The sequence below is a fragment of the Podarcis gaigeae genome, assembly GCF_964106915.1.
Source record: "Podarcis gaigeae genome assembly, chromosome: 6".
Classification (NCBI taxonomy): domain Eukaryota; kingdom Metazoa; phylum Chordata; class Lepidosauria; order Squamata; family Lacertidae; genus Podarcis; species Podarcis gaigeae.
The window spans coordinates 33,688,181-33,700,319 of NC_139682.1; the positions used below are offsets into that span (position 1 = coordinate 33,688,181).

General features: G+C 44.4%; 1 protein-coding gene across 4 annotated transcripts; it reads left to right on the forward strand.

Annotated features, from left to right (window-relative positions):
• The first annotated feature begins 1,000 nt into the window (after positions 1-1,000).
• Positions 1,001-11,213, forward strand: TMEM9 (transmembrane protein 9). 4 transcript variants are annotated; one of them, XM_083746050.1, is made up of 7 exons: positions 1,247-1,359; positions 2,365-2,519; positions 4,736-4,838; positions 5,754-5,845; positions 6,936-7,044; positions 7,968-8,099; positions 8,820-11,213. In XM_083746050.1, the coding sequence occupies exons 3-7, from the start codon at positions 4,773-4,775 to the stop codon at positions 8,967-8,969; spliced, it is 549 nt and encodes a 182-aa protein (XP_083602176.1). In that variant the 5' UTR covers positions 1,247-1,359; positions 2,365-2,519; positions 4,736-4,772; the 3' UTR covers positions 8,970-11,213. The 4 variants fall into 4 exon arrangements, with proteins under 4 accessions (XP_083602175.1, XP_083602176.1, XP_083602178.1 ...); XM_083746052.1 differs by having other exon boundaries at positions 1,256-1,359; positions 2,370-2,519; XM_083746051.1 differs by having other exon boundaries at positions 1,291-1,363.
• Positions 11,214-12,139: the final 926 nt, after the last annotated feature.

Below are 12,139 nucleotides of genomic sequence, written 5' to 3' on the forward strand. Positions count from 1 at the left end.
TTTCAGTTCCATGAGTTGACAACTCCAAGGAGCAAAACATTTCTAAGAGAGGAATGGAGAATGTACAGGACTTGTTCCATGGGCTCCTGCTCAGAACTCGCTGTTAACACTTAATAGGGCCACAGATTTAGAGAATTCTTTAGCCCTATAAGAATACCATTGTGATAATCCCAGTGGGCTCAAAGCCTAGAAATTATGGGTTGTGCTGCTGCCACCAGAGTTATTATTTTCATGTTCCATGCAAGACAGAGTGCAGTAAGTGACTGTTTATATTTTAAAAATCTCATAGAACTGTTTTTCTTTTATTGTAGGATCTCTAGGGTCATCTATTCTATACAGCAATGTACAGCATAACAGATCTGTCAGGGTCTCCGAACTTCACCCTACATTATGCAATACACACTAGAAGAAATTTCCAATGGTATGAAGCACAAGAAGCAACCAACATATGACATGCTTCAATGTAACTCGAAATGTCTGGAGCACCCATGGGCAACCCATGGTTTAATCCTAGCATCAATAAATACAATAGCAAGCAGGACTGGTCTTGTCAGTAGGCAAAATGAGATGACGGGTGTTCTCTCCTGTTTCCACTGCTTGAAAATCTGCCATTCATCAACTGTAAATAAAACAGTGGGCAATGGAGAGAGAGGCGGGGCAATTGTTGACAGCGGAAGGGGGAAATGCGGAAATATTTATTTATCTTATTGAAATCAAGTTCCTTTGCAGTTTGCGATAGGTTTCGTCGTCTCTAGGCATGAAGACCGTATTAGATATGAAGCTTCCTAGGAAATCCCATTGATAATCGTGCACAGATTGCCCGTTTAGGCGGCGCTTGCTTTCGGGTCAGCACGTGGGGGCACTGCAGCGGTGCGTTTCCCTGGTGGCGGCGCGCGCCTTTGGAAGGGAGGGTCTCCTCGCCAAGCAACCGTGGGAGAAGCCCTGCCCAGTATCTCCCCCCCCCCCCCCGCCCGCCAGATCTGCGCTGCTATGCTCCTACCCTGCGCCGTGCACGATTATGCACCGCCTCTGTCCCGCCTCGCGGAGCTTGTGCACAAGAGCAGCCGCCCCGCGCAAGGACTCCGCTCTCAGGGTCTCCAGCTGGCTTTTGTGCGTCAGTGCGCTGCCTCCTAGCTTCAAGACACAGTCCACCGCAGCCATTGCGCCGGCACAACCTCACGCCCACCAGCAGGGCACACTTCCCACCCCTGGAGCCCGCCTTCCTCGGCTACGCCACTTCCTATCTATTTCATTAACACTTTGCTCCTCGAGCAAGCTGAGCTCCCTGGCCAGCTGCAGAACTCGCGGAGCCAAGTGCAGCTGCTTACTCAGGAGGAAGACCTACCAGTCCACGGAAGGGTGCGTAAGTTTGCGCCCCCTGGTGTGGTGCGTTGCCTTCAATGCGCCGCTTTGACATGTGCCGCTCCCATCATCCCGGACCACTGGCTATGCTGGCCGGTGCTGATGGGAGCGTTGGTATCCAACAACATCTGGGGGACCACAGTTTTCCCATCGCGTTCGACTAGACTAGAACCATAATCTAGTCGATCTCCATGTAATGCAGAAATCTTTTGCCCAGCGTGAGGCTCGAACCTACAACGCTGAAATTAAAGAATATCATGCGCTCTGACCAAACTGAGCTAACCACAGGTCTAAGAGGCTGCTTCAAAAGGAGGAGGAACGGAGCTTGATAAAAGAAGAGCAAAGTTTGGATTCCCGTGGGGCGAAAGGAACCCAGCACTTTTAAAAACTACCATCGCATTAGACATTTCTGCAGTGGGTTGTAAATAGCCGGTTTTTCTACTCTCCCTATATCCTCGGTTAGACGGCGATTCCTTCATACCGTTAAAAGCAGAGGGGATGGTGATTCCCGTTACACAAGTGCAGGGAGCTCTGCACATGTTCAAAGGCACTGTTTCCTTAGGCTGCGGGAAATTATGGAACTGAATTATGGAACTGTGTTTGCGTAGGCTACTTAATCTCTTTGTGCTGTGACTCTCTTCTTCTGCCCTCCTGTTTTCCCCTTCAGTCGAAACCTAGAATATAAATTGCCGGGACCTGGGGCTTTTTTTGGATGGGTGCTAAAACTACTCTGTCAATTGTCATGCATATTGATACAGTACTGTGTCGTTGTTGTTAACAGCAACTGAGGCGGAGTAGACTGACATGGTTTTCCAAAACTGCAGGGTCAATCTGTAATCTGCAAAGTTGAAACAGAAGCCAGCCTGACCACCTTTCCCTGCCTTTCGAATTCGTAGGCAAATACGTACAAACGTGCAGTCGCCTTGCGTGTATGTTAGCTGTCGAATCTTTTAATCCACAAGAGCGCCTCTTATTTTATTTTATTTTTCTTGTGAATCCAAGGGTAGGAAATTATACACGATCCCTCAACGCGTCCTCTGGGACAAGGCTTTTGGTTGGTTGCGAGCAGTGTCTGTTTTGATGATGTCAGCAGGGGGAAAAAATACCAGTGGAGATTAGCGTGGATTCTTCTGCTTCTAGGAGCTGCTGCAGCTTCGGTGGGTATTATATTGCATAGCGAATAATTCCTCGCCCCAGTTACGCGGGGGGAAAGCGGGATGGGGGAAGAGCTTCGTGGGTTCGTTTGCATCCTCCAGTCGCTAAATATGGGGGCCGCCAAATTTCTGCAAACTGGTCGGTTTTCTCTATGCTGAGAGTGAATGTGCGGACATGCTCAATGAAAGGGGTTTTAACTGCCGGAGAGAATATTATCTGCACGCAGGATGCTGCCGATTGATCGCTTTTCATTGCATTCCTTCGGAAGGGCATATGGAAATGTATCCCTGCTTAGTCATACGTTTCCTTTTGTTTGACCTCCGCACCAGAGGTATACGATGTCTGAAGGTGCAGGTTCTATTCAGCTGTCATCTGCAACAGCCCTTGACAGCACAATCCTCTGTGAAGCTTTTTCTCTCCTTTTTTAAGCCACCTGAGTCAGTGGTAGCGATCATCACATACTGTACTGATGAATTTTCCATGGGAATTACAAGCAGGGTCCAATTCAGGAGCATGAGACTCTCAATCTGAGGGTCATGGGTTCGAACCCCATTTGGCAAAAGATTCCCTGCATTGCAGAGGTTGGACTAAATTATCCTCATGGTCCCTTCTGACGCTACAATTCTGTGATTCTATGTTTCAGTGTGATATGAGTGAACCTTGGCCATACACAGACCTTTCCCTAAACCAGTTTAAATAGTGGGAAATCTGGTTTGTAACAAACCCATTTGCCACAGAATATACTAAACCAGCAACCTGTCATTTACATTTGCCCTGCAAATTGGGTTCCTAGAAGCTCAGGACTCATCTCAACCATGGTTAGGCATTACAGGTAAAGAACTGCCCCAGATGACTCATTTGTATACTATTATGAGTGGCATAGGGACGCGGGTGGCGCTGTGGGTAAAACCTCAGCGCCTAGGACTTGCCGATCGCATGGTCGGCGGTTCGAATCCCCGCGGCGGGGTGCGCTCCCGTCGTTCGGTCCCAGCGCCTGCCAACCTAGCAGTTTGAAAGCACCTCCGGGAGCAAGTAGATAAATAGGGACCGCTTACCAGCGGGAAGGTAAACGGCGTTCCGTGTGCTGCTCTGGCTCGCCAGATGCAGCTTGTCACGCTGGCCACGTGACCCGGAAGTGTCTGCGGACAGCGCTGGCTCCCGGCCTATAGAGTGAGATGAGCACACAACCCTAGAGTCTGGCAAGACTGGCCTGAACGGGCAGGGGTACCTTTACCTTTACCTATGAGTGGCATAAGAATTCCTCACTTTCTACTTTCATAGTTTCATATACAGTAAGCCTGAAGCTTATGCAATTTTCTTTTTTTTTACAAAATCATGCACATTCAGCTTTACATGCACGGCAAAACCAAACCAAAACATAATTTAAAAGGGGTGCAAAGGTTCTGGAAAAAAGGCTTTGGCAATCCCACCCGCCATTGAATACAATATGTTTTGACTATATACGATTTTGGTTTTAGGCCTGATCTCCAGAACGTAACCCCCACATAAGTTGTGGGCTTGCTGTACTTCAAAAAAATTACTTAAGATTGTTTTTTGCTAAACAATTGTGCTCTGTATACTTTAATCCACGCTTTACCAACCTTGTGACCTCCAAATGTTTTGAACTACGACTCCCATTGTAGAATAAATAAAAGGAAAACAATATAAATCAGCAAAACAATATGAATGAGCAAAGTTACAAAATGGATGTGTGTTTGTGAATTGCATTTGTGCTTTCACTGGAGATGCTCCCAGGCTGTCCACCTGTCATTTTGATGTCAAGTTAACTGACATTTCCCTCCCCTGCCTGTAGCTGCCCCAGTCTCTCACCTGGGAGCAAACCCAAGTTGACTTTCCTATTGCTGCGTTTTATGCTACTTTGTGTTTATAGGCCTGGTCCCCACATCTGCACCTAGTCTGAGATTGGAGCCAAAATATAAGGAGGAGGCATCTCTATGGTCCATGGTACTCTGACAATTAAGCAGAAAAGCAGGGACAAAGGAAGAGGCCTTGTACTGAATCAAACCACTGGTCCATCTTGCCCAGTACTGTCTACACTGACAGGCAGTGTCTCTCTAGGGTTCGAGGAAGAGGACTCTCCCATCTCTGACATTCTACCTTCTGGCACTCTGTGTCAGTGAGACGCAGCCTCATCTAGGAGTTACATGTAGAACTTCAGAAAGAGTTTGCTGACTGAACTTCTTCTTTTTTGTTTCAGGTTCCTGCAATGCTTGTGTGGCATTTCTGAGGAAATCATGAAATTCGTGTTACTTGCAGCTGTTGTTTGGTGTATTGTAATACCACCATCAGAAACCAGCAAGGTGAAGGGGGTGGCGGTGGTGAGAGCACTCAATGCAAGTGAGAAATCAAAGAGACATTGCATAGGGAAGTAATTGCACAGCATTCCGACCAAGTTGAGTGTCCCGTTGGCTTTGGGAGTAGAGATTTTGCATGTGCATCTCTTACACTGAGTTCATCCTCCCAAAAATGTTGTCTTACCCATTTTGTTTGTTCAAGGTTAGGTTAACTTGATTGCTGATAATATTATATGTGAGGCTGAGGTTCAGGACACTTTTAAATAAAGCTCAACAGTACTTTTGAGCTCAACATTGAGCTCAACAGTACTTTTGAACAAACATCCATATAACCATGCAGTAATACTTGGATTTTTGTTGGCAACTGTCTAGTTGTATTTTGGTTAACTAAGTTAACTAAGAACCGCTTTCTATCAGAATTTTTGACACATGGATTGCAAACCACTTCCATCCGGCTATTAGGATGTTTTTACAAAAAGATAATTTGCATTAATTATGATTATTGTTGGATTTGAATACTGCTTATATTCCATAATGGCTTCTAAGTGGTTTATAAGCATAAAATCAATTATAAAATTCATACATAATTAAAATGCACAATAAAACTGTTCCATCAAAATATTAAAAGCACACATATTAAAAATATACACTAAAACTAGCCCATTAAATAGTATGAGTGTTAAACACTAAACTATAAAAAACAGTTAAAACAATTGGATTAAATAGTTCAAATTCAGGGGAATGAAACAGGCATGTATTCAAGATCCGGCGGGATATCAGTGCGAATGGATATTGCAGTTACTAGATAGGAGAGAAAGCTCAGTAGTGAAATCAAGTGTTGACCCTGCTGAAAATCTCATTCTCTGGTGTGGTGGGATGTTTTACTCTTTATTCCATTCCTATCTTACTTTGCTCCTTTAGAGCTTTGAGGACATCCGCTGCAAGTGTGTCTGCCCCCCATATAGGAATATCAGTGGACAGATTTACAAGAAGAATGTGTCGCAGAAGGACTGGTGAGTCAATCTTCAAGTGAAGTTTTACATCCTCTAATGGCATAGCAAATGACCTTTGCAAAAACTGTACAACATAGTTCCTCAGGGGACTGTCCCAGAAGACTCTCTGGCTCAAAACCAGCTACTGCAAATAGTCAGGATTTGTAAATAGCTGCTTCTTACTGAGAATTAGGGCCTCCCAAAGTGCTACAATTCCCCATTCATAGTTTGAAGTCATAAGGTAGGGAAACAATGAAGAAATGGTTGTTATCTTACATCTGCAACCATTTTCCAAACCCTTCCTGATGTTGATGGGAAGGTTTGTTGAAAGCAGTGAGCTCAAGTTCAGACTGTCCTGTGCCACGTCAGAAAACTCTACCTTGGTTCCCCACTGCCGTGAACAGGGATCCCCAATGGCCACCTGCAGCACTGACCAAGTCTAGCTGAACTCCCATCGCCTTACCCCTTAGGTACCCACTTTGATCTACAGCATGATGTTTGCTGTGCATTTGTGAGAAATCAGTCTTTTACTGTGGCAATCAGTCTATTCTCTGGAACTCCCCACCTATTCATACTAGGACAGTGCCTTCATAGTATCCCCCCCCCCCCAATGCCTGCAAAAACTTTTGTTGTTGTTGTTTTGGCAAACCTACCATACATGCAATTTTATTATGTATATTTGTTTTTAAAACTGATCATTTTACAGTATTTTGCTCATTGTATTAGGTTGCATCCAACCGAGTTGTATTCTGAGTAGATCTACTGGAATTACCTAAATTACTCCGGTCCATGCAATTCAGTGGATCTGTTTTGTGCAATACTAGCATGGGATGCAACCCATTAACGTTTAACTTCCATTTAAAGTCTGTCGATTTTATCAGTATTTTCTAAGGAATATGTTACGTTACTTTGTGCTTTAGAGCTGGTTGGCCTTTCATTCGGCGACATATATAACGCTTGCTAAATAAAATATATAATAGACTAACCCTGATAATCGGCTGGGGCTGATGGGAATGGAAGAGTCACAGGTGACAGCCATTCCTGCTGCATTCTGTGACAGAGGAGAGCTTCAATTCCCACTGTTGATGCTCATCTCTTGCCATCATTGCAGCAACTGCCTGCATGTGGTGGAGCCGATGCCTGTGCCGGGGAACGATGTCGAGGCATATTGCCTGCTGTGTGAGTGCAAATATGAAGAGCGAAGCACCACCACCATCAAGGTACAAGACAAGATGAGCCTTTGCACTGCCTCTCCTTCTCACTGTATAAAACAGAATTGTGGCTATTGGCAACTTTGGAGGCAGGGATGAGTAGGGTTGAGGGTCTACCCATGAAGGACATAGCGCTAATGGTTGTCTCAACCATTTCTGAAGGTCTAGTCCACTGGTTCTCATGTGGCTTTTCCAAACATAAGAGGAGCCCGGCTGGATGAGGTGAAGGGCCCCTTTTTCTCCAGCACTTGGATCAGGCATCAGCCCACCAGATGCCCATGGGAAGCCTATAAGCAGGACCTGAGTGCAACTCCACACCTGTGATTCCCAGCAATTGGTATTTCGAGCCTCTGACAATGGAAGCAGAACATAACCATCATGGCTGCATTGCTAGCCTTATCCTCCACAAATATATCTTATCCTCTATTGAAGCCGTCCAAGTTGGTGGCCATCACTGGCTCTGGTGGCAGCAAATTCCATAGTTTAACTGCAAGGTGTGAATCAATACTTTGCCCCAAATCTTCCAGCATCACTGGATGTCCCTGAGTTCTTGTATTATGAGAGAGAGAGAAAAAAAAAATCTATCCACTTTCTCCACAACTTGAATAATTTATAGCTGCACAAGTCCATGGAGCAAGCTTGTGCCTCAGTGGCCACATCAAAAGTCCCTGGTACTCTGGAAATTGTAGCTTAGATGAACCCTGTTGACATTAAGGGGGTGGCGGCAAAATGAGCTGGGGGTTTTTTCCACTAGTTGGGAGTTGGCTTCTGGATTGTTTAATTCCTGCTAACTTGAAGGTTAACTTGGAACTGTCACATCATGCTTCCTAAATCATTCTGAAGAGACGTATGTTGCAATATAGGCTGTGTGACTTGCAGAACCTGATGGCTTAAGAATTGCTTCATCCCGTTTCCTTGCTGATCTTTGGCAGGTCATCATCATCATTTACCTCTCAGTGATTGGAGCCCTTCTGCTCTACATGGTCTTTCTGATGGTGGTCGACCCCCTCATCCGCAAGCCGGATGCCTACACCCAGCCCCTGCACAATGAAGAGGAAAGCGAGGTGAGCATGGTGCCTTCCTCTTGATAATGAGCAGACTGGGGCAAAAGTAGACTGCATGAGGCGTGAGTCCTAAACTCAGCATCTGCTAACTTAATCAGCATTCTAAAGGGGCAACAGAATAGAGGGGAATATTCCATCACATTTATGACTCATCCGCCAAAGGACAGACAATATTCTATCCAGTCCTTTGAAAACCCCAAAGATAAAAGTGCTTTGCTCCCTGACACTCAGATGCCTTCTCCACCTTACTGTGGCTTGCAATCCTTTCCCAGACATTGGCCAGACCTTTTTAACTTCCATGATGTGCCAGATAACTGCTTCGCATGATGAATGCTGAAACTGCAGGCACACGGTCCGTACAATCCCAACTGTGCAAAACTGGAAAAGTTTCATTGAAATTTTATCTTTCTGGCCACGGAGATCCTCCAGGTGGTTTTTCTCCATGAAGGCTTGCCAAAAGGTGTCAACACTTAAAAGGAATCCAATCAGACTTCCCCAATTTTGGGCCTCCAGATGTTATTGGACTACAAGCCGTATTGGCCCCAGCTAGCACAATCAGGGATGATGGGAGCTGTAGTCCAACAAGATCTGGGGACTGGAAGTTGAGGGAGCCTGTTTCAGGTTTCCTTTTATGTGTCACTGTTGAGCATTGTTGCTGTGCTTCTGAAATGCATTGCCCCTTTGGAGATCCTTGAGGCGTTTATTCTTTCGGTGTTGCAGGACGCCCATTCACTGGCAGCAATACGCCCTTCGGCCCCCACCCGGGCAAACACAGTGTTGGAGAGAGTGGAGGGAGCCCAGCAACGGTGGAAGCGTCAGGTGCAGGAGCAGCGGAAGACGGTGTTTGATCGACACAAGATGCTCAGCTAGATCTCATGGAAGGTTTGCAGTCCGGGAGAGAGCAGCAGCTGCTGGTTAGCTGGGCAGGTAATTTCTGTTAGCCAGTGCAAACCCCGAGACCTGTAGCTTAAAACTTGTTGCACTTGCCCTTTCTAGTTTGTTTTGCTTGTTTTCCCCCCTTAGAAAGCAAGCTCAGTTGAAAGAAGCCACTGGCTGTGCATCCCAATCTTATTCTAGCCCATAAGGTGGAAGCCCTTTGTATTCCCCATCATCTGAAACAGGTGTGAACTTGTGACCCCCAAGATGCTGCTTGGCTATGTCTCCCATCATTCTTGGGCATTGGCCATGTTGGTTGGAGCTGATGGGAGTTGGAGTCCAGTGATACCTGGACAGCCACAGACAGGTTCTCCACCCTCAGTCTCAAACTATATTTCACTCACCAAGCAGTGAGCGTTGCCCCTTAATTTAAATGTGAGCTGTGGGAAGTCCAGAAAACAACAACCTTTAGCTTCTTTGTATCTTTCCAGAAGATAAAAATAGCAGCAAATTGTGCTGTGTCTTGTAATCTGCCAGGCAAATGTCTAGTTTAACTGTGAAGTACGGGGCGTTATTTTGTTGTTGAACTTTCACTATTGCAAAAGAGGAAGAAGCAGCTGACAGAGAAGTATTCTAATCTTTCAAAGAGAAGGCTCTGGCTCTGATCATTAAAAGATAACATAAATGAAATGCATTTAGCTATTACATCATAAACTCTCAGAAGCACTTCCTTTGGAGACTTTAAGACTGCTTAACTTTGCACCAAGCAAGTAATAAAAGTTTCGCTATGTCAACAGTAACAAACTTTGTTTAAAGTAGGGTTTGTTACAATAAACCATTGTTAAAGATAACCCAAGTTCCTGGTCTGGAAGTCAAAAGAAACTGTGGTTAATCTAAGCCAGGAAGGAGATACTTGTAATCTCTTCATTTGATCTAGAGGTACAAGATGCAGGTAACTTGCAACTTACGTGCATTTAATTTGTGCACATTCAGCTTTATGCGCTTGGCAAATTTTGAATAAAAAAAATGAAAAGGGGGCACACATTTGGGGGGCAGGGGGGACGGGGAGACTTTGGCAATGCCACCTGCCATTGCAGCCAATGTGTTTTGACTATACACAATTTTGGCTTTATGTGCTATTCCCAAAATTCCTGCATAAGTTGAGAGTTGTCTGTATTGCTTGTTGGAGTAGGTCTAAGATTTTAAACTGGGTTCCATGGAAGCATGAGTGGGGAGAATAGATACTTGCTCACACATTTCCTGTTTCAAACACACAGTTTTCCACACGTTAACGAGTTTGATTTGATGTATACCCTCCAAGAATTGTGCATCTGCATACAAAATGGACCCTGCTTTTATTTATCTGTTTATTTATTTTATACTGTGATGAAAAAGACCCCTTGAGGTAGTTCAAAAATATAAAAATCTTCACAATAAAACAATACCTTTGCATTTGCTTTCATGTGTGTCATGTGCAAGGAAAATTGTCATTCGGCTTGTGGGAGTCTGTTTCAGTACGTAGAAACTGGACTCTTGATCCCAGTGTGAAATGTTGCTTATAAAAATATTGGGTGTAGTCAGTCAAGTTTTACTCTGAGTACACCCACTGAAATTAATAGGCCTGCCTTAGTCATGTCCATTAATTTCATTGGGTCTACTCTAAGTAAAATTTAGTTGAATACTACCCTTTGGATTTCAATTTGGCTTTACAAGGTGCCAATTCAAATATGGACAGTTGTTCATAGTGACGTCCCAGTCCTCAGTAATCAGTTTTGTTTTACTTGGTCCACAGTTGACAGCCTAGCTATGTGCAATATGGCTGCTGCATATGTAATATCACATATACCAGCCTTCCCCAAAATGGTGGTCTCCCATTGTTTTGGACTTCAGTTCACATGAGCTGGTAGTACAAGCGTCTGGAGGCTGGAGGAGATTGAGATACGCTTCCGTTTTCATGGTACCCACAGCAGGTTGTCCTGTCAGCATGGTACCACTGGTGAAGGGGGCGTAGTTTAAACCTAGTGCATTCCTGTAATGTCATGTAGTAATAATGGTTTCTTCAGTGAAAAAGTCAACAGCAAAAGGTGTTTAAGGATGACCTTTTTCCTGCTGCATGAAAGAGATGTTTATGTATTAAATGACCTGTTCTGTTCATTCCCCTTAAGGAATCTCTGGCAGACTGGGAAATCCTTGTTACTATGCAGCATCTTTTCATTAAACAAAGAAACTGGTGTGTAACCCGTGTCTTTTGTGATCCATGTACCCATTGCACTTCTGCTAAGCAATAGGATCTGCCTATAGTCTATCCTCTTGTATTTTCTCAATGATGGCCTCTGTATGGTACCTATACTGCACTGATCTGATCTGACTCAAGTGCTCCCTCGTGTGGATTCTGTTCAGATCTCTTGAAATCCTGAAGGCTTTTTGTCATTTTAGGCCAGCCCATTTTCTCAGACAAATATGTAACAAATCAAAGTGATATTTAGAGAGCACCCCTTTATTTTTTGTACCTGAAAATGCAACACTTTTCCAATAGAAAATGTGGCAGTGCAAGGCAAAGTTATTTTAGCTGCTGATTCTATGAGTCCTCTGAGTAATTAAACTGAGAAACAATGCATTCAAAGAATATATGAGCTTTGATCCTACGCATGGCTACATCAAAGAAGATCCCTCAGACTTCCATTGCACTTACTCACAAATAAGATTTCAGAGCATTGTGGCTGCCAAATCTGATCCATTTTAACAGACATTCTAAAACTGTACTCTCCAAGCCTCCAAGGTGGACGCAAGGCTTCAGGAAGGGGCCAATTCATTTTGAGCCACTCCTGAGACACCTTGCTGCACCTTGGACATAGCCCAAATCACTTCAGTTCTGGATCTGGACTTCATCCAAAGCAAAATCACACACCTAGTTTCAATCGTCAGATTCATTTAGCTTCTATTAGAACCATGGCTTTCAGCTTAGCGGCGCCAATATTTTGGAACGCTGTTCCTATTGAAACCAGACAGGTACCTTCAATTCTGATGTTTCATCTGCTGAAAACATTTTTGTTTTGTCAAGCCTTTTTATAGCATTCATTGCTGTTAATTTGGGCTTGTGTTTTAGGTTTCTGTTGCCTTTTTGCTGTGCACTGCCACAATATTTTTCTTGTGAGTTGGTGCTT

Bases quoted from the DNA above. Each gene is read 5' to 3' on its own strand.
- TMEM9 (XM_083746049.1), top strand. From the start codon at position 1,019: ATGCACCGCCTCTGTCCCGCCTCGCGGAGCTTGTGCACAAGAGCAGCC. The intron at 4,839-5,753 runs GTGAAGGGGGTG...TTGCTCCTTTAG, and splicing joins CACCATCAGAAACCAGCAAG to AGCTTTGAGGACATCCGCTG. The intron at 5,846-6,935 runs GTGAGTCAATCT...CCATCATTGCAG, and splicing joins AATGTGTCGCAGAAGGACTG to CAACTGCCTGCATGTGGTGG.